A 21,403-nucleotide genomic window follows, 5' to 3' on the forward strand; every position below is an offset into this window, starting at 1 on the left:
GAGCGTTTCTGGGAACCTTCGGGTAAGGTCGCCGTTCGGACCCTCGCGGCTGCCTTGACAGGGGTAAGCTTACTTTCAGCTGGCTCTGCGTTTTTGGTTTTTTTTTTTGCTTTATTGTGGTAAAACCTTGCTATTTGTGTAGGAACTGATTCCTGATCAACCTTTGGGGGGCGGTGGGACGACCGGTGCCAGTAGGTCTCCTTCGGGACGCGATGCGAACGGATCGCTGAGGGATCAGGTCTAAAGATTAGCTTGTAGGGATTTGTTTTGGAGACTCTAGATTTTGTTTGTAAATATTCCCATGCTGCAGGATGTGAACAACGCTATGGTATTGATGAGCTGGGAGGCTTTCTGCCTTGCTCGTCCCGGATGTAGCGTGGCGGAATACTTATGCTAGTCCGGTCGTAAATCTTTGTAATCGTGTTTGTTTTGGTGATTTGATTTGACCTTCGCAATGTTCTACGAAGTGCATCCTTCGAGGTGCTTTTGTTCGCATCCTTCGAGATGTTTTGTTGTGTGCATCCTTCGAGGTGCTTCGTTATGTGCATCCTTCGAGATGCTTTGTTGTGCGCGAAGGAAAAACATCTCCCGTATCCTTCGGGTTCGTGAGTAGAGTTGGGTCTTGATGAGTGGTGTGCGAGGGAAATGTTGGGAGGAAACATCTCCCCCCTTTCTTGCACATGGCTCGTCGAAACTCTTCGTCCGAAGCCTTTTAGGGTGCTTCGGGTGTCATGTGTTTGAATGCTTTAGAAAAGTGTCTCCCGCTTTCTAGTTGCTTTTGGCAAGGGTAAGTACCTTCGCGTGAAGATTTGTCGGGCTTAAGAGAAAACGTCTCCACCTTGCGTTGGGTGTTGGCTGTATCCTTCGGGTGGTGAGTTGTTGCCATCGAAAGTAACGAGCATTAGGGTTATGTTTTTTGGAGAAAAATGTCTCCCACTTTCCTAACGGTTCATTGCTTGAGGGTTACCAGTGTTGGTGGTAGTTTGGGAGAAAGGTTCCCTTCTTTCTGTTGGCCTTTGAAAGGTAATTTATTCACTGACGAGGCAACGTGCGCAAACTTGGTGTTTTGGAAAAAACGTCTCCCCCTCTTTCTTGCGCGCTGTTGTCTCGAGGGGTTGTTTTCTTCTTTGTATTTGCTTCGGTGGGGTCGAATGATGGATGCCGAGGGTTCAGATAGAAAAACATCTCCCCCCTTTCCGGCTTCCATCCTTCGATTGTTCCGAGGGTATCTTTGATTCGCGTCTTCAGGAAACTGAGGTTCCTTGGCGCTTGGTGCACTTTTTCCTTCGTTTAGAGCCGAAGGTTTTTGATTTGTTTGGCAGTTATTGTGTTTTTGTGCCGAAGGTTTTGATTCATGCCTTTTGAAAAAGGCCGGAGCCCCTTGGTCTTGGACTTGTTGTACCTTTTGTGCCGAAGGTTTTTTGGTTCAGACCTTTTGAAAGGTCTAAGCCCCTTGGTGTTTGGTTTGCACTTGTTGTGCCTTTTGGTGCCGAAGGTTTTTTGGTTCGGACCTTTTGAAAGGTCGAAGCCCCTTGGCATTTGGTTTGCACTTGTTGTGCCTTTCGGTGCCGAAGGTTTTTTGGTTTGGACCTTTTGAAAGGTCGAAGCCCCTTGGCGTTTGGTTTGCACTTGTTGTGCCTTTTGGTGCCGAAGGTTTTTTTGTTCGTGCCTTTTGAAAGGTCGAAGCCCCTTGGCGTTTATTTAGCAAGCACTTATTGTGTCTTTGGGTGCCGAAGGTTTTTTTTGGTTCGGACCTTTTAATAGGTCGAAGCCCCTTGGTCTTTGTTTAGATAAGTATGAAAAGTTTGCGGATTCTGCATACTTTGCTAACTTACTGTTTTAAGGAGGATGTAGATGCTTGCCGAAGCTTGCCATTTGGGCTGCTTAGGCGAAGGGGACACTTTTCTTGGGGGAAATTCATTGTATTGAATTGGCTTACAACGGGTCCGCCTCATCAAAAACCTCACCTACGGTGTGGAGTTTCGCCCTATGAGGAAAAGAGTACGGCCCTTTACAATGTAAAGAAAGAATGAAAACAGCTACGGAGGTCCGCAATCGCTTATAATCTTGCGATGCGGCCTTTTTACATGCTCATATGTAGTACTTCTTGAGGCTGTCAGCATTCCATGGATGTTGTAGCTCGTTGCCTTCAGCGTCAGATAGGTGGTAAGACCCTGGCCTGTTGCTTTTGGTCACTAGGAAAGGCCCTTCCCACTTTGAGTTGAGCTTGCTTGCCGGAGGTTTCGGTGTTTGGCTTTCTTTTTAGGACCCAGTCCCCAACTGTGATGTTCTTTTTCATGACCTTTTTATCTCTCCACTTCGTGGTTTCTTGTTGATACTTCTCAAGGTTCTTTGAAGCTTGAAGGATATCTAGTTCCATATGGTCCTTGTCGCTCGATGGTATGGCCTCGACTTGGTGAGTCACCCTTAGGCTTCGGTTTTTAAGCTCCTCTGGTGTCATTGCTTCGGCACCATAGAGTAGCCTGAATGGGGTGAACTTCATTGTCCTTGATTCTGAAGTGTTGTGGGACCAGATGACCTTCGGGAGTTCATCGGCCCATTGGCCCTTTTTCTGATCAAACATGCATTTTTTGATGCTGCCGAAGATGATGCCGTTGGCTCTTTCGACGACCCCGTTGGATTGTGGGTGGTACACCGAGGCGAAGATTACCTTCGTGCCCACACTATAACAGAATTCTCTGAAGAGCTGTGAATCGAACTGTTTGCTGTTATCGACAGTGATCTCCCTTGGGACCCCGAACATGCAGATGATGTTCTGCCAGAAGAATTTTCTGATTGTTTCTGATGTGATGGTGATGAGTGGCGTGGCTTCGATCCACTTTGTGAGGTACTCAATAGCAACTGCTGCGCACTTGTAGTTGCCTTGAGCAGTGGGTAGGGGTCCAACCAGGTCAATTCCCCATCTTTGCAGGGGCCAGGTCGGAGGTATTAGCTGGGTTGGCTCCGAATGTTTTGAGGACTTCGAGCCCATCATTTGGCATGCTTGGCCTGTCTTGACTATGTGCTGGGCGTCCTTTAACGCCGTGGGCTAGAAAAATCCTTGCCTGAAGGCTTTGGAGACGAGTTGTCTGAAGCCAATGTGGGATCCACAGAACCCGGAGTGTATTTCCTTGAGGAGCTCAATGCCTTCAGCTATGGAGATGCATTTTAGCCATGGGCTGGTGACGCCTGACTTGTACAGCTCACCCTCGGAGATTATGTAGCCCCTTGCTCTTTGAAACATTTTTTTCTCCTCTTTCTCATTTGCCAGTTCAATGTTTTCCCGAAGGTACTCCATAATAGGTGTTCTCTAGTCTTCAGCTGAGATGACTGAGACCTGCTTTTCTTTCCTTGGTTTGACCGAAGGTTCTGTGATCTCTTCGAAGAATACATCCGAAGGTAAATTCTCTTTTTTTGATGCTGCCTTTGCCAGCTTGTCGGCTTCGTCGTTCATGTGCCTCGGGATATGAACGATGTCGAAGCCCTTGAAATACTTCTCCGTGGATCTGACGGCATCAAGGTACTCGATGAGCTCTGGTTTTCTTGCCTCTGAGTCCTTTTCGATGTGGTCTCTGACAACATTCGAATCTGTTCTGACTATGAAGTTTTGATGGCCCAGGGCTTTCATTTTGCGAAGGCCCAGGAGCAAGGCTTCATACTCGGTGGTGTTGTTGGTTTATGATTCGAGGTTGCCGAAGCTTAGACGTGCTGCGTATCTTGTTTTTGCTCCCGAAGGAGACTCTATGATTGCAGCAATACCCGCTCCTTCATTGCACCAGGCCCCGTCGCAGTGCACGATCCAAGTTTCAGTCGAAGGTTCCTCCTTGAAGGTTGGGGATGTCCAATCGGCAATGAAGTCTGCCAATACTTGTGACTTGATGGCTGTTCTTCTCTCGAAGTCTATGTAAAACTCAGAGAGTTCCGAAGCCCATTTAGCAATTATAACTGAGGCCTCTCTGTTACTGAACAAATCATGCAGAGGTTGATCTGTGACCACGATTATCTTGTGAGCTTCGAAATAATATCGAAGCTTCCGAGCAGACATGACTACTGCATATGCAATTTTCTCTAGCTCTGAGTACAGGAGCTTCGAGCCTGCAAGAGCTTCGGATACGAAGTAGACAGGTAGCTGCTGCTTCTTTCCCCCAACTTCTCTCTCGAGGACGAGCGCTGCACTGACAGCAGAGTAGGATGCTGTGATATACAGGAGCAACACATCCTTCGGTTCAGGTGAGGTCATTTTGACCATGTTTTGGAGATGATTTTTGAGTGCCTGAAGGGCTTCGCTTTGCTCGAGGCCCCGCTCGAATTTGTTCGCATTGCGAAGGACCTTGAAGAATGGTAGGCTTCAGTCAGCGGAGCGAGGGATAAATCTGTTTAGTGCTGCTATCCTGCCTGTGAGTTTCTGAATGTCCCTGATGGACCTGGGCTCCTCCATGTTCCAGAGAGCTTTTATTTTATCAGGATTTGCTTCGATGCCCTTTGTGGACACGAGGCATCCTAGCACTTTTCCCCTGTGAACTGCAAAGATACACTTGTTGGGGTTTAAGGATAACCCTGCTTTTCTTAGGCTGGCGAAGGTTTTAGCCAAATCTGCCACATGGTTGCTGTCAGACCCGGGACAACGGGACTGCTTATAGACATAGAATATTCTAGAGTAAGGGATAGCTCATGGATGTACCTTACCTTTTTTGTAACTACCCGAATAGACATAGAACTAGCTGCAGTACAAAGGAAACTACCCGATTGTATTGTAGTAGGACTCCAACTGTACTCGGCTAGGACTTTCCGTGTAACCCTGTCCCCCCGGATATATAAGGGCGGGTAGGGACCCCCTCCAAACAATCATCAACACCTAAGGCAATACAAACCACACAGGACGTAGGGTATTACGCAAACTCGCGGCCCGAACCTATCTAAATCTTTGTGTTCCTTGTACCATCGAGTTCTAGAGCAGTCGATCCCTACCTACAGACTCTACTACTAAGGGTATCCCTGAGCAGGCTTGGCGGTAAACACCGACAGCTGGCGCGCCGCCAGGTAGGGGATTCGGCGAGTTCACCAACGAATTCGATGGCCGGATCAAGCAACGCCAAGCGTCCCAGAAGGCACGACTTTCGTTTTTGGTTCCTGGGCTTGCACGGCTGATGGAACGGGAGGCTTTTCCAGCCACCTTGTCACGCCTAACTCGCCTAAATCGAAAACCCGCTCCCAACTCGCCGGCATCCGCGAGTCTGCGGATCTCGACGAGAAAAGAGCTCCACCCGAACTTGACTCGGACAACCCAGGAAATGTGACAACTCAAAACCGAACTCTTGGTTTGGTCGAGTTCGACACAAATTCTGATTCCGAAAAGCCTTACTTTTCCAAAACTCTTGGAAAATACCTGGCTCATCTGAAGACAATCAAATGCCCTAAGATCAAAAACTCAGAACTACTCGCCGGAGTGGATCAAGTTTCATGATCGATAGAGGGCTACATCAAACTTGCAGGAACCGCTCTCAGCTCATCTACGCCTCAGCAGAACCCTAAAGCACTAAACCCACCACAGAAGAGGTCGGGCGATACGATCTCAGGGGTCGATCGGGTAAATTCAAAGCTTGCTAACTGCATTAAGGTGGCTGAAAGCACTCTGCAAAACAAAGAGCAGAAATCGGAACGAGGAATCTACTGGGGAGCTAGTGAGACAAACCCCCAGCTTGTTCGGATGGGACCGTCTATCTCCAGGATACCTCAGAGCCCTTCCCCGAAACCTGCTCACACTCGGACTCCGAAACCAGTCGAGTCCAAGTTCGATCAGGACTTTGATCGCTTCATGAATGGTCTCGAGAACTTTGAACCATTTGACAATCTTGAAGAGTGGTCAGACAATGTCGAGCTCTTCATGGACGCCATGGCCAAACCAACCGAGCATGCCGACGCTCTTTGGGAACTGGCCAAGCTTAAAAAAGGAAAAGCCAAGACCCAGAACAATCCAGCGACTCAATCTATGACAAACCCTGGATTAAGGAGCCTGAGGGGCTAACTCCTACTCAATCATGGCTACACTAAATGAACGAGAACGCCCTCCATGTAGAGATGGGCATACCGCTTCTCGCTCGCCCAAAGCATACATACTCAAAAATTGGTGGGCTAACCGACTCCGAATCCGAGTACTCCTCCGATCCAGAGGAACAACTGGACGACCTAATCCAGTATAGTAATCAAGTCGAGTCCAACTCGGCTAAGAACCTCAAGTCCGATCAGGACTCCCTCCCTAACCTGATTATATATGCAACGCCGCAAGGACGGACAGTGCACCTCAGGAAGGCACAAGATCCCAACGCTTCTGCCTCACAACTAGAGGATCTGCCCTACCAACAGAGCACTCCTTTAGACCCGTTCTCAAGCAAACAAGACCAAGAAGTTCAAGACCTCTGCCGTGAAATCCTCATGGTTCGTATCACCGAAGAACCTGAGGGCAATCCCATAGAGCGTCTTAACCTCGACGACTACAATTTTGATGATTTCAATGAGTACCTTTCTGACAACATGGAAACTACTCCTCCTACAATCACAGAAGCCCAAGTCGCTACCAAGGAGAATCTACCTGCTCCTCCTCCTCCAGCGGTGACCGTAACCATTCAACTGGATGAGCAGCATCCAGTAGAAGATCTCTATGAACGTCGTCGCCAGCTCAACCAGAAGAGGGCGTTCAGGCGCCAGCGCCTCGCTAACACCCTACAAGAACAACAAGGCGACAACTACGACTACTCCAACTGCGACCTCCGCAGTGTGATCAATGTTGGGCGCGATGCGTGCAACGTCATCATCTCAAGAATAAAGGAACGGGAGGAAGTCGAGGCATACAGCCCTTCTTCCAACTACCGCATCCCGCCAAAGGCTTCCGCATCTTTTAAGAAGTACAAGCCGGCAACCACCAGTACCCGTCCTCAGGGTAAACCACCCACCCAGCATCAAGCTGAATCATCTCAGAGCGGAAACAGGATCAACAAAGTACTGCTACGTAAGTGCTTTATCCAGCCAAAGAGCTCTCACACAATCTTCCAGTGTGACTCACTCCGCAAAGCCCTTGGGGCACCTCTCCTAAAGGAGACACCACCAATAAATCTAGTCGACCTCGACTAGTGGTACTAGTCGACCATCATATCGACTAAGTTCCTTTTTTGAATAAGTCTTATTCAGTCTTATAAACCATTGCTCACATCCAACGAGCAAGGGGTAGGTCTTAAGAGTCAGAGTCTGTCACTTTACAGTTATTGTAATTTCGACAAATCCAAATAAAGTTGATTTCTCCCATATCAACTACTTGGCTCTCGCTCACACGACTAATACCCCACCTTGAAAGACCTGCTCAGCATTAGAGCAGCTATTGAGTAGTTTTTATGGTTCTCACTCGAGTTCTTTTTTGACATTTACGTCTTGGGCAACCCGACGGGGTTCGTACCTAACAGTTCTGTCCTAAAAGACACTCTAGTCCTCCGGTAGGACACCCTACTCGCCCTGCTCGAGTATGTCTTGGATACTCTTTTGGCACCTTCATCTTGGGCAACCCGACGGGATTAGTACCTAACAGACTTGCCCTAAGAGTTACTCCAGTCCTTGGTTAAAGGACACCTTACTCGCCTTGCTCGAGTAAGTTTTGGATATCTTTCTGACATTTACGTCTTGGGCAACCCGACGGGGTTCGTACCTAACAGTTCTATCTTAAGGATTACTCCAATCCTTGGTTAAAGGACACCTTACTCGCCTTGCTCGAGTAAGTTTTGGATATCTTTCTGACATTTACATCTTGGGCAACCCGACGGGGTTCGTACCTAACAGTTCTGTCTTAAGGATTACTCCAGTCCTTAGTTAAAGGACACCTTATTCGCCTTGCTCGAGTAAGTTTTGGATATCCCTTCGATATTTACGTCTTGGGCAACCCGACGGGGTTCGTACCTAACAGTTCTGTCTTACGGATTACTCCAGTCCTTGGTTAAAAGGACACCCTACTCGCTGGCTCGAGTAGGTCTTAGATACTCTTTCGGCACCTTCATCTTGGACAATCCGACGGGGTTAGTACCTAACAGGCTTGCCTTAGAGTTACTCCAGTCCTCAGGTAGGACACCTTACTCGCTCTGCTCGAGTAAGTTTGGGATGTTTCTAGAATATTCACGTCTTGGTTAACTCGACGAAGTTCAATCCTAACAGTCCTATTCTAGAAATCAATCCAGTCCATTAATAGGACATACTACTCGATATGATCGAGTAGTTTGGGCCATTTTCGTAAACAGCTGCATACTATCTGGGTAACCAAACAAGGTCTATCCTAAATGGTCAACTACGAAAACCCCTCAAGGAGTACAAATAAGTTCTTGATACTCTAAAATAAGTTGACACAAGTTTCCCGCTCACTTAGTTTACTATGGGAATCTCCGTTACAGAATCTTTTTGCCTCGAGTACTTGTCGAGTACTACTCGCTTGCTTGAGATACAAAAAGAACTCCTGTTTTCCCTTAATAATCTAAGTATTTGTCGAGAGCTTCCTGTCTTCTTATCTATCGAGAAACTTCTTAAAACTCCTAAATACTCAACAAGAGTTCTCCCCCCATTTGAACAACAAAGTTCATATTAGCCGCGTGCTGATTGAAAATTTTTCCTCCAAAAAGGAAATTCATACTAAGCTACGGCTTCTCACATCTTTAAGTGCTATTCCCACTTGGTTAATCCCGCGGGATTCAATCCTAATCGGTCAGCACTATGGTTACGATTCAGAAACATACAAACTCGATTTGATTCGAGAATATGTTGCCTCCTAAGGCACCCACGAATACAATACATCGTATCTACTATTATGACTGAGTGGGCCCGATGCTGCCTACACTCAAAACCCACGAGTACAACTACTCGACACATTAATGGATTCCACAATCCTAACAAGTACTTGACTTTACACAAACATCCAGCATTTGTTCAAAGTACTTCTGGCCCACACGCCAACTCGAATACAAGAAAAGCTTAAGAGGACTCTGCCCTGCTCAAGGCTTCTACAATCTGATCAGCCACCCCGGAAGTTTCTGCCAAATACTGACGGAACTGATCATCAGTACAATCAGCCTTGGCTCCTCGTCCAAGAGCATCCAGACGAGTGGTTGGCCAATAAGATTTCACCAACCCAAGTACGTGACCCACGTACTGGCGAGTGATGGTCGAAACAAACCTCTCAAAAGCCCCGGGAACTTTGCGAAGCCTTCCTGCTAGTGTGAGCATTTCATTTCCATCTCTAATTGGGATATCCATGGCTTCGGCTACCTCCAGGGCAGCATCTTTGACATCTCTCAGCTCTTCGAGCTCCAGCTGCATCGAGTCTTGAGACTCTGACAAAGTCTTGAGTTGTTGCAGCATCGATGCTGCCTCTCGGTCAGAATCCTCCTTAATCTTCTTAAGCTTCTCTATCTCATCTGTGTTTCGGTATATAAGAATCTTTAAATCTAGTACCAAGCTTTCCTGAATCTCTAAAGATTTGGCACAAGCTGTGTACTCGATTAAAAATAAAATCTTATAAACACTAAGCAGATCTACTAGTCGAGTGCATATCAAATGCTAAAGACTAACCTTTCTTAGATTGGGAAAGCTTTTTCAGCTTCCCTTCAAGAGCAATCTTCTCAGATGAGAGCGTCTTAACCCTCTCCTTGAGAGCATTTAGCTCTGTCTCATCTGGTGTCTGGACACCCTTTTGTCCCAGTGCCTCCTGTAAAACAAAAAGATCAGTATACCACTCGATCTACTATAAAAGTACTCAAAGCATTCGACTACTTATCTCTAGCAGCTTAAAAGCATGCTCCACCTTCTCTCGCGACAAGTCACTTCCCGATATGACTTGGGAAGCACTCGCCACAACAACAGCCTTCTTGGGCACTTCTTCAATCCTTCCTATAGTATTCCTCGTGACTTGGGAATCTAAAGGAAGAACATGCTACTTAATTACATTAAGAGCAAACAAAAGGATACCTTTCTACAAGGCACTACAAGCTTACTTGCAGGGATCTCTGCATGCTGTTTATTATCACATCCCTCAGGAAGCTTCTTGCCTTCTCCTTCTCCTGGAAGCCTGCCGCTTCCGCCATCTTCTTGGATTTCCTCATTGGCACTCTCTAAATTCGGCAATGGAGAATCCAGAAGCATAGCATTGGCCATCGCCTCCGCATCGCGAGCACTCATCTCAGGAGTACTCGGGGGCTTATCCAGCCCCGGCTGAGAAGCTGAGTGGCTCTCAGCTCCCACGTCCTCTCCCAGGACCGGATCTCTACAAAAATAAAGTAGTTACAAACTACTAGATTCAAAACAGATCCTACACATACAAGTTCTAAAGAACTTACGCAGGAGCTCTTATTAGGAGAGTCGGAGTCATCATCACTTACATCGCTATCCATACCTTTAGCCATAAAGCAAGTGTTGGATGATGATCCCATGCGGGTGGTGAATTTCTTGTTTGATTCATCACTTGAACTTGCACTTGATTCTTCACCACCGCTTACCCATTCATGATCCCATGCTTGGGCTTCTTCTCCTTCTTTTGCTTGTTCTTCTTGAACTTCTTCTCAACCTTCATAAGTTGATGGTGAGACCCATCTTTGAGGAAGACCATATACCCCATTGAGTTGATTTCTTTCAAGCATTTGTTCATCATCTTTACTTGCTTGTAGAGGTTGGGGTGCATTGGCTCTTTATCATCACTTGAGGAGCTTCTTGCATCCTCTTCTTCCTCATCACTTGAGCTACCTTTAATGGCCATCTTCTTCAACTTCTTGAGTTGTTTGCATACAAGTGCGCTATGCATTGGTGAAGAAGATGGCGCCTTTGTCTTGATGTCATTGCGTAGCTCATGGGCAATCACCTTGTTGAGGACTTGATTTGGTGTCATTGTGTCGAGCTCTTTCTCATATAGAATTGTAGTCACCAAATCATAGTCCGGCATTCGAAGTGAGTGAAGGATCTTGCGAATAAGTTCCAAGTCTTCAATTTGCCTCACACCTAAGAAATTAATCTCATTCACAAGAGTGTTCAAACATGAGTATATTGATTCGGCATTCTCATCATCAAGTTGCTTAAAACTATTAAGCTTATCAATGAGAACATGATATTTTTCATTGGCAACATCCTCCGTGCCCTTATGATTCGCAATGATAGTCTTCCATAGCTTTTTAGCATTTTCACAAGAGAAAACACGATTGAACACATTGTCACTAAGAGAAGACAAGATTATGCATTTAGCGGTGACATCATGTTGCTTCTCTTGTTGACCATTATTTTTTACACCTTCACTCACTACTCTCCAAACATTTAGCCCCGTCGCTTGGAGATGGGCTTGCATCAAAACCTTCCATCGTTGGAAGCCTGTGCCGTCGAACCGTGGAGCGGGTCTAAAAGGATCCATCCTTTCCCTCTAAGAGCTAACTCACTAGGCGGTGAAGCCTACCGATCTAATGAGCCGGTAAATATAAATTTGCCAATGGAATTGGCTTTCTTTGTGAGAGAAGTGAGTCCCGGCTCTGATACCAATTGAAAGCGATCGGGTGCTCTAGCCTAAGAGGGGGAGGGGGTGAATTAGGCACTATTAAAAACCTTAACCTATGCCTCCAACTACTTTGCACAAAACTTAAACTAGATCAAGCTATCTAGATGTGCAACTACGGATCACCTTAGTGTAAAACCCTTATCCCAAAAGAGTTTTGCAACCTATAGCCAATCCTAGCAAAATACTACACTAAGAAAGTAAAGGCACACAAGTTGCAATATGAAATGCGAAAGCTTAAAGGGAGGGATGAGAGGAAGCGAACTCTCGACACGAGGATTTATCCCGTGGTTCGGTTTGCCACAAAGGCGCCCCTACGTCCACGTTGTTGAAGCACTCACTAAGAGTATCGCTTCCCGGCAATCAAGTCTCTTCCGTGAACACAATCATGGTCACCTTGATCCCGATCTTCACTAAGGGAGATTGCCCACGAAGGAGGGGGCTCTGTCCCCCGCACAATATCATCGACGGCGCTCCACACCAAGCCGGAGGGTCGTTGACTTGCCGACGAGCCACCAAAGCTCCAAGGATGGCCGGCGCACCAAGATACAATGTAGGTTCACTTTAGAACCACAGCACAAGGATCTAAACCTTGCTTGATCACTCACTTAAGAGCTAACCTTGCACTAATACTCACAAAGCTTGTGCTAAGGACTAAGGACTTGATCTTTATGCTCTTGGATGGCTTGGAGGTGTTCTTGGATGTGTATGAGATGTCTTGGGACTCTAGCAATCTTCAAATGGCCGGGGGAGCTCATATATATAGGCCTCCAAGTCGAACTAGCCGTTTGTAGCTGTTAGCAGCTTTCTGCGTAGGCATCGGAACATCCGGTGCATAGTGCATCGGTTCTTCCGGTCACTCTGCGCTCTGAACTAGCCGTTGGCTTCTCTGACACGGCCGCAACACCTTCAGGGACCATCGGTTGAACCGATGCTTAGGCATCGGATCTTCCGGTGACAATTGATCCGCAGATAGCTGTTGCTCTTGCTGACATCATTGCACCGACGCCTTGCTCCAACGCACCGCTGGTTCAACCGGTGCTGATGGCTTGGCTGCTGCACGCTTGACAACTTCTCTGGAACATGGTACGTTGAATGCACCGATGCTTCTCTTGACACCGTCGGTTCAACCGGTGCTTCACTTCTTTCTTCACTTGATCTCCAGAGGCGCTCAGTCTTGCACCAATGCCAGGGCGTCGGATCTTCCGACAACCATCGGATGCACCAATGCTATAGGCATCGGTTCTTCCGGTGCTACTGATTTCAGTAGAACTCGTCCAATTCAGCGTTTCTTTGAGTTCTTTCTTCGTGTTTTGCTTTAAATGGCCTCTTTACTCATCCCTGGAATCTAGAAATGTTCACTTAACAAAACCATTAGTCCCATTGATTTCGTTGTCATTCGATCACCAAAATCACTCGAAATGGCATGAATAGTGCCATGTTCATTACATGACTACGATGAGATCTTGGCGCCTGTTGCTCATATGACTACTGTTAGCACTCTTCTTGTTGTGGCTTCTATCCATGAGTGATCCATCTCTCAGCTTGATGTTAAGAATGTCTTTCTTAATGGTGAATTGCATGAGGAGGTGTATATGCGTCCTCCACCTGGTTATTTGATCGATTCCTAAGGGTATGGTTTGTCATCTTCGTCACTCACTTTGCTTGGTTTTAGCGCTTTGCCTCTGTGGTCACTGTTGCTGTTTTTTTGCCAGCAATCATGATGCAGCGCTTTCTATTCACACTTCTACTAGTGGTCGGACTCTTCTCCTTCTTTATGTTGATGATATGATCATTACAGGTGATGATTCTTAGTATAGCATTTGTGAAGGCACATCTCAGTGAGCAGTTTCTGATGTCTGATCATGATCTTCTTTGTTACTTCCTTGGGATTGATATTTCCTTTACACCTGAGGGGTTCTATCTATCCTAAGAAAAGTATATCCATGATCTTCTTGGTCATGCTTCTCTCACTGATCATCGCACAGTTGAGACTCCTATGGAGCTTAATGTTTAACTTCGCACCACTGATGGTGCGCCTCTCTCTGATCATACTCGCTATTGTCATAGTGTGGCTAGTCTTGTTTATCTTAATACCACTCGTCCTGATATCTCGCATTTTGTGCATATCTAGTTTGTTTCGGCTCCCACCTAGCTTCACTACACTCACTTACTTCATGTCCTACGTTATCTTCATGAAACTATAGATCATAGTTTGTTCTTTCTATGCTCCAGCTCTTTACAGTTCCAGGCATATTGTGATTCTACCTGCTCTAGTGATTTCTCTAATCGTGGTCTCTTTCTCCCTTTTCGGTGTTTCTTGGTGGTAACCTGAATACCCATAAAGAATGCTTTGCTAGCCGCTCTAACATTTCATCAATGAAAGGCAGTGGGAAGTGATCTTTCTTTGTTGCCGAGTTGAGCTTCCGGTAGTCAATGCACATCCTCCACCCCGTGACAGGTCGTTGTGGGATTAGCTCATTTTTTGCTATTTTCAACGACTATCATCCCTCCTTTCTTTGGCACAACCTGGACGGGACTCACCCACTCACTGTGAGGCACGAGATAGATTATCCCAGAGTGCAGGAGCTTTAGGACCTCCGTCTTGACTACCTCTCTCATCGCATTATTTATCCTACGCTGAGGCTCCCTAGAAGGTGTGACGAAGATGGGTCTATAGGGATGCGATGAGTACAGAGGGTAGGGCTGATTCCCTTAAGGTCCTGGAGTGAGTAACCGAAAACAGGCCTATGCTTTTCTAGAACGGCTAGGAGTTTGGCTGTCTCCACGTCAGAAAGCTTATCACTAATGATGACGGGATATTCAATATCATCATTTAAGAAAGCATAGCGAAGGTCAAAAGGAAGGGGTTTTAGCTCGATTGGTGGTCATGATGGCCGTTCATCAGTGAGAATCTCAAGAGTTTCTCCAGAGTCGTCTTCTTCTTGAATGAAGAGTTCAGCATCTTGTTCTAAGGACGACATGGAAGGCTCAAAAGGGAAAATGGCCATCACATCTTCAACCGGCTCTGGCTGGGGAAGAAATTCAGTGGGAGAATTTTTCGCTCGAGAAATCGGGAGCGAGAATGTTTCTCTTCCCAGCTTAAAATCGATGGTTCCTAGAAGAGGAGCTTCTAGGAACAATTTTTCAACGGGATGGCCGATTAAAATGTCGAAGTCATAGACATCGAAGATATAAAAATCAAGGGCAACCTCAAAGTCATCATGACATATAAGTACATCATGGACTATCCCAACTCCCTCTAGGATGGATCCTGATGCATTCCTGAGGGTTTTCTCGATTGGAACCAAAGAGTTCTCCAAATGCGTAAACGCATAGGAGGCCGACATGATGTTAGCTCCAACCGTGGGGTTGTATAAGACCTCTTCCAAGGTTCCTTGGATAAAGCAGCGAATGTTCAAAGAGGGGGTGATAATCTGAAGTGGTTCAGAAGATAACTCTCCTTCTTCCACCCACTCACTACTCATGACAGCGGCTAGGTCCTTAACCGTCTCTTTAAGGAAAGCCTTGTCGAGAGGTTCGGTAGAACCAACTAGAACTGGGGGTCTTTTCTTGTAAAGGTAATTTGATGTATTTCCCTAATCTTGAATTGATCATCCTCGAATTCAAATGGAAGAGCCGAAGGTTGAATTTCTTCTTCCTCCGGCGTTCCTAGTTCGGGGGAAGGCTCGGTGGTTGAGTCTGGGTTGGTCAACGGTAAAGATTCTGACTCAATCAGCGGGACTTCCTCACAGCTTGAAGGTTCTACTAACGGGAAGGTTTCGGTGAAGGAGGTGTTTTCCATAATACAATCTAGAAGGGCCTCTCCTTCGGAAGTGGTTTTGCACATGAACGACCCACCGGCAGTGATATCAAGCTGTTGGGCAGACTCCTTGCTAAGCCCCACCCAAAAGTGTTGAAGTAACACGTGGTAGGGATAGACAAGTTTGGGCCAGCCCGCCCTTTGAAGCAGCGGAAGCAGGCAGCCCCCACTGTCACAGAAATCAACCACCAATTCAAATGGCGGAAGCTGGCGCCGCCAGACGGACCAACTTTTTTCTGGTTACCGCTGATTCGAACGGATATATCCCTATGAGCCGGCGGCGGGAGTATATTTTTGCTATTTTTTGGATTCAAAGTCTATTTCAGCAAAAACATAAAAAAAATCCCGAGGCAGGCACAGCAGCTGGGCCAGGGCGAGTATAGTGAACAGTGCATGCTTAGTCGATTTATGTTAAGTAGTTATTATTGGTAATCTTTGCATGCTTAATTAAGATGACTTTTATAGTGATTAGTTCTAATCTTTTGATTGGTCCTTTGGATAAGCTTTGCTTACACTTGTTTTTGAGTTGTGCTAATTATTGTTAAACCATCACATGTTTGGTTAAGTGAAGCTTTTATGGTAGATTTTGCTCGAGGTGTTTGCTTCTCTGTTGCTTCGGGTTTGTATCAAGCTTTCGGTATTTTGGTTCATCTTTGTTCTCCCGCTTTGTGTTGAGCTTGGCTTGTCTCACCTTGGCGGTTAGAAGAAAGGCGTATCGGATTGAATTCAGGATATATAGGCTTTTTTCTCTCAAAGAATTTTTCAAAGGCTTACATTCACTCCAACTCTCTGGTTGCCTAGTTCAATATGACGGCTCAGTAACAAACTGCAGGCATAGAATAAATTTTCCTGTGAATCTTGTTGAAAGTTTTCTAAGTTGGCAACGGTAGAAATTAATGGTAATCAGGCCTAGGGTTGGGCAGAATATCCGAAACCTGAAACCCATACTCGAAAAACCAGAGCCTAAGCCCAAAAATTTTGAGCCCGAAAAACCTGAACCCTTATTAAGGTTCCAACCCACGGTACCCGAAATTATTACGGGTAGTTCTGGTATTGGGCCACGGTACTCGAACTACCCGAACAACCCGAAAAACAGCCCAGCCCAACTATGTTTATCCATTGCAACCCAGTCCACCAAACCTCTTAACCGGTTAACCCTAACCCTAGGCACAGATAGCTGCCCAGCCCCACCCCAGCCGCCACTGGCTACTCGACCTCGAGCGCCCAGTCGCGAGCGTCGAGCGGTGAGTCGACCACCGCCAGCCCGCCATCGCTCGCCACCACCGCCACAACTGCCCGCCCCCACCGGCAACGCATGAGAGAGCGTGCAGCCATCTCTCTCTCTCTCTCTCCACCTCGCATCCCCGCTGCCGCCGGTCGCGACTGCCATGGCGCCGCCCTCGCCGGCTGCCGCTGTGCATCGACCTGCAAGCGGTGCGCACCTCCCTCCCCACAGGTCACGAGCGCCGCGGCGCCGTCCTCGCCGGCCGCTGCTGTGCATCGACCTGGAGGGAGGGCAGAGGAGCATCGGCGGGCGGTGGCTTGCAGATTGGAGGATCTCGAGCATATCGGGTAAACCTGAACCCGAACCCGAACTTTTGGGTACCCAAAATGTCGGGTATTGATTTTTCAGATCAAATTTATGATAGCATATTTGAAAACTCGAATTTTAGAAAACCTGAAATACTCGATCCTAATTTTTTGGGTAACCCGAACGCCCCATAGGCCCGGCTCAGCCATTTATAGTTGTACTGGTAATCACTGGCGGGAGTTAATAAGGTTGTTTATTAAGCCGCGCGAGCGAATTCATAACGCTCGCACAAGACAGCAAACAAACAAACATGCATCCAACGTGGAGGCAGCAAAGAGAATTAGCACAATCTACTGAGGCACGCAGCAGGCAGCACCCAAGCGAGCTAGAAACTAGAGAATGAGGCAAGCAAGCAAAAAGCAGAGGTATATAAATCAAGCATGTAGCCACCAAACTAAAACCGACGACGCTCCTGCTGGTTCGGGGTGTCATCGTCGTCTGCAAGTAGTTCATCGTCGTAGTCATCTCCCTCGGGCATCTGGAGCTTGTCGGCCAAGGTCTCGGCCCCTCTGAGCGAGAGGACGAGCCAGAGGTAGGAGAGGAACTCGCCGCCTTCGCCCAAGCTCTTGGCGTGCAGGTAGCCCCTGCACATGCTGGCGGAGTAGCACAGCATGCCCAGCCACACGCGGTACATGAGGTGCCAGCGCACGTCCGCGTCCTCGATCTCCCTTAGCTCCTTGGCAACCCTGCATGCCTGGGGGATGTGGAACAGAGATACCTCCTCCTCGTCCGCAGCGCCGCCCGTCGCCGCCGCCGCCTCCTCTCCAGGAAGGTCGACCTTGTTCCTGCTCCGGTTGATGCGCAGCTTCTTGCTCGCCGGCCTCCACTCCGAGTACACCTCGATGATACGGTTCAGGACCTCTGTGCTGGGCTGCTCGCCGGTGCGGCCATGGCTATCCCCCTTGTACATTGTTATGTCGTGGTGCAGGATGTCCTCCATCTCGCGTATGGCTTCGGTGACCAGGTGCTGCCTGCTGCCGGTCAGCAGCATCTCCGGGTGGTAGTTGAGCAGGTGAGCCATGTAGTCGGATATGGACGCTGCGCAGCTCATGAAATTGCGCAGGACCTCGTCGTAGGACGGCGACCCTAGTGCGGCGTTCCCCGCTGCTGCACCTGCACGGCGCCCTTGGCCGGCCTGCAGGAATAATGGAGGGCAACACCATGGAGGAAGGCCTGACCCTGAGGATGCAGCATTGCTGCGAGCATCGGAATTTAATTGCACCCGCGGATTGTTTGGGTCCGTGCGGAAGCAGAGGTCGGTGGCGATGTGCCAGACGACAATGCTCCGGTCGAACGACCCGCGCAGGCTCCTCCGCATCCTGGGGCCGCACATCTCTTGCAGCTCCTTACTCAGAGCCCAGTTGGTCCAAGCAGGCGCGTGTGCTCTCTCCATGTCGGCGTCGTCGGGGTAGGGCGGCCAAGCCATGCTTGTTGGGCTGATCGGCCGGCGGCGCCTATGGTCGTCGTCGGTGGTGAAGTTTGTTGGCTCCAGGGCGGCGCCCGGGTCCTCCATCATCATCATCACCTGTATCTCCTCCTCCGTGGCCGCGCCATTGCCGCCGGCGGCCTGATTCTGACTTGGAGGCCGCGGGATAATGTGCCTCCTGTGGAGGAAGTGGAAGGACCTGTAACTGGCAAGGTCGCGCCCCCTAGCATCGGCCAGATCACCCATGACCGTCGTGGACACCGTCTCGTACGTGGCGTACTTCTCGCCGGCGTTGCAGTCGAAATCCTCCTCCTTGCAGCCGGCGTGCGCAGCGCACCTGAGCAGCAAGCCGACGCCCCTGTGCGCCCTGCGGACGGCGGCGTCGACCAGGTTGTAGCCGGGCACCGTCTCGCACAGCGCCGGGCAGCTGGACATGGCCTTGTAGAGCAGCTGGCGAATGAACACCGCCAGCACGTCCAGCGCGGCGGTGAAGCACATGAGGACGTACGTCGTCTTCACGTCGGCGCGGCTGTACCGGCGCTTGTCGCTCGTCGCGAACAGCGCGAGCGCGGCGACGTGCAGGACCGGAGCCACCAGCACGTGGTAGGTCAGGTACGCGGGGTGGACGACCACGTTGGCGCGGGTGTAGATGAACCCGAAGGCGCCGCGCAGCCAGCGCCGCATCTCCTTGCGCGCGCTCGTGCCCAGGGGCCGGAGGACCTCGTCCCCCTTTTTGTCCATGCCTCGTAGTTTGAGGTCATCGGCAGCTGCTAGCAGGGACAGGTCCGAAAGGATCATGTAGACCTTGTCTACTTTTGACAAGACCTCTCCGTCGTCTCCCGGCGTCCCCTTAGATGATGATGGGTCGTCGCCCCTGAAGCAGTTGTACCAATGCCCATCGCCGCCCGCCTCCCGGGACGACGACATGGTGAAGCATTTGTACCAGTCGGAGAAGACAAGGTCGTCCAGGTAAACCCCCCACTTGGAAGGCTTCTTGGTTCCCTGGATCTTGGCCGACACGGAGGCCAGCCTGTTGATGCTTGCCCTGTTGAGGGCCCACGGCTTCTCGCTGAAGCTGGCGACGCCGATGACGAAGAGCAGGATGGCCGAGGCCAGCAGCTTCCAGTCGCTGGAGGCCGGCCAGGACTTGTAGAACGCGTAGAGGGCGACCGCGACCTGCGACACTAGGGTCACGGTGTGCCTCGTCCACAGCTCGTTGTCCTCGATGGTGTAGGCGGTGAGCTCCTCCTGGCCACCGAGGTGGATGAGGAGGATGGGGGCCCACAGGACCTCCAGGATGTTGGCCATGCCCACGGCGCAGCTGGTGCCCGTGCTGGCGCTCGCCCGGGCGTGGCGGTTGAAGAGGGTGGCCAGAGCGTAGATGGCCAGGGCATCGCTGCTGATGTAGGCCAGCCAGATGCATCCTCTCAGGCAGCGCGGGATGGTGTACTTGCGCATGGGGGCGACCAGCAGGAGGAACCACTGGAGGCACAGGCTGCCGAGGACGAGGATGCGCAGCTGCCACTCATCCCACCATCGCACCGCCCTCCAAACATGAAACATCTCTCGCGCGCTCTGTGTTTTGGTTCTTAATTAGTTTTCTTTCTCTCTGTCGTCTATCACTTGATCGGCAATCAGCAGGCACAGGGTTCTTATTAGGACCTGCAGCCCGGGACAGACTTCTTCGGTACATTTGGGAAGCCACTACTAAAAACACATGCATGCACTTTAGTTACGTCGTGGGAAAAAGCTAAATGTCACCTGCTAGCTAGGCAAAGGCAAAAAGGAAAAATAGAAAATAAAAGTTAAAAAGATAAAGTCGGTAGGGTATATATGTACGTTCTTGCAGCTTTAGTTATTACTGTGTCCCAGCCTCTACCCTTTGCGTGTCCAAGACTATATTCTAAGTACTTTTGTTAGCGAGAATGACTGTGCCTTGCGTGTCACAGTTATATTCTCAGTCCCTACAAATAATGCGTTGAAAAGATGACCGCCATTTTTTTTTGGAAAAGGATATATAAGTTGATAGCCTCTGCGACCGCACACAATTAAGTTTTTACAATATTCTTAGCTCACAAGCTGATGATTGCAGGTAATAAGGGTATGTGTACGCGAATAAAAGGAAAAAAATCAAAACTAAATTTTATTATATAGCTTCTCCATCTATTCTTGACAAAAATATCCAAGACAATGATTTCCAACGCCTTACTTGCCAAACTTTTATTATTTGTGACGTGATTCCTATCACAAATTTTTGCATTGGTGCCGATAGCTATATTGAGAGGTACCAACCATTTTTTTAACAGGACTTTTATTAAGTTCACACAGAGTACATCGATGAGATCAAACTGATCCGGCAAGATAGAATGCAGCTCCCACAAGACCGGGCAGCTTAGAACATGAGATCAGGCAGGTGCAAGAAAAGAAACAGCCTGTAGAACTAGAACCTCGAGCCTGAGATTGAGAAGCCATGTTGTGCTGTCTGTTGATCTTGAAAACGGAGTAGTGTTCAGCCACCATCTTCTCATGTGGTTGCTTCTCCTCGAGAGTCTACTATAGGTCCTTCTTCCCCGGTACTTAACTATTCTATGAAGCCACCAGTTATACAGTTTTATACTCGAAGTATTCAGCCATCCTTTGTGCCTCTCTCTCCTGATGAGCCTTCCTCTCTGGATGCACCATCTTCTTCGCTTGATGCATCTTCCTTAGAGGATTAATTCTTCACCCGAGCAGTTCCTCAGATGTAGTGATCGTACTACTCACCGGTGTCCCGATTTTTATTCTCCTTCTGCCTATATTATATCGTGGTTCTGTCTGAACCTACCTCTTACCATGATGCTATTCTTCATCAGGAATAGCAGCTTGCCATGGCTATGGAGATTGCTGCTCTTGAGCATACTGGCACGTGGATCTTGTTCCTCTTCCTGCACGTGTTCATCCTATTACTTGTAAGTGGGTGTTATCACCATAAATTAACAGGTTAATTAATGGGCCGCGAGCAAGTTG

General features: G+C 48.5%; 1 protein-coding gene across 2 annotated transcripts; it reads right to left on the bottom strand.

The window, feature by feature from the left end:
- Window positions 1-17,142: 17,142 nt before the first annotated feature.
- LOC120655357 lies at window positions 17,143-20,061 on the bottom strand. Of its 2 annotated transcripts, XM_039933118.1 has the most exons (2): window positions 18,563-20,061; window positions 17,143-18,385 (listed from the first exon to the last, which is right to left on the bottom strand). In XM_039933118.1, exons 1-2 carry the CDS (start codon window positions 19,958-19,960, stop codon window positions 17,366-17,368), a joined length of 2,418 nt encoding a protein of 805 aa, XP_039789052.1. In that variant the 5' UTR covers window positions 19,961-20,061; the 3' UTR covers window positions 17,143-17,365. The 2 variants fall into 2 exon arrangements, with proteins under 2 accessions (XP_039789052.1, XP_039789051.1); XM_039933117.1 differs by having other exon boundaries at window positions 17,143-20,060.
- Between the last annotated feature and the right edge of the window lie 1,342 nt (window positions 20,062-21,403).

Source organism: Panicum virgatum, chromosome 1N (assembly GCF_016808335.1).
Source record: "Panicum virgatum strain AP13 chromosome 1N, P.virgatum_v5, whole genome shotgun sequence".
NCBI classification, from domain to species: Eukaryota; Viridiplantae; Streptophyta; class Magnoliopsida; order Poales; family Poaceae; genus Panicum; species Panicum virgatum.

Excerpts from the sequence above, each read along its gene's own strand:
- LOC120655357 (XM_039933117.1), bottom strand. The coding sequence starts at position 19,960 with ATGTTTCATGTTTGGAGGGCGGTGCGATGGTGGGATGAGTGGCAGCTG.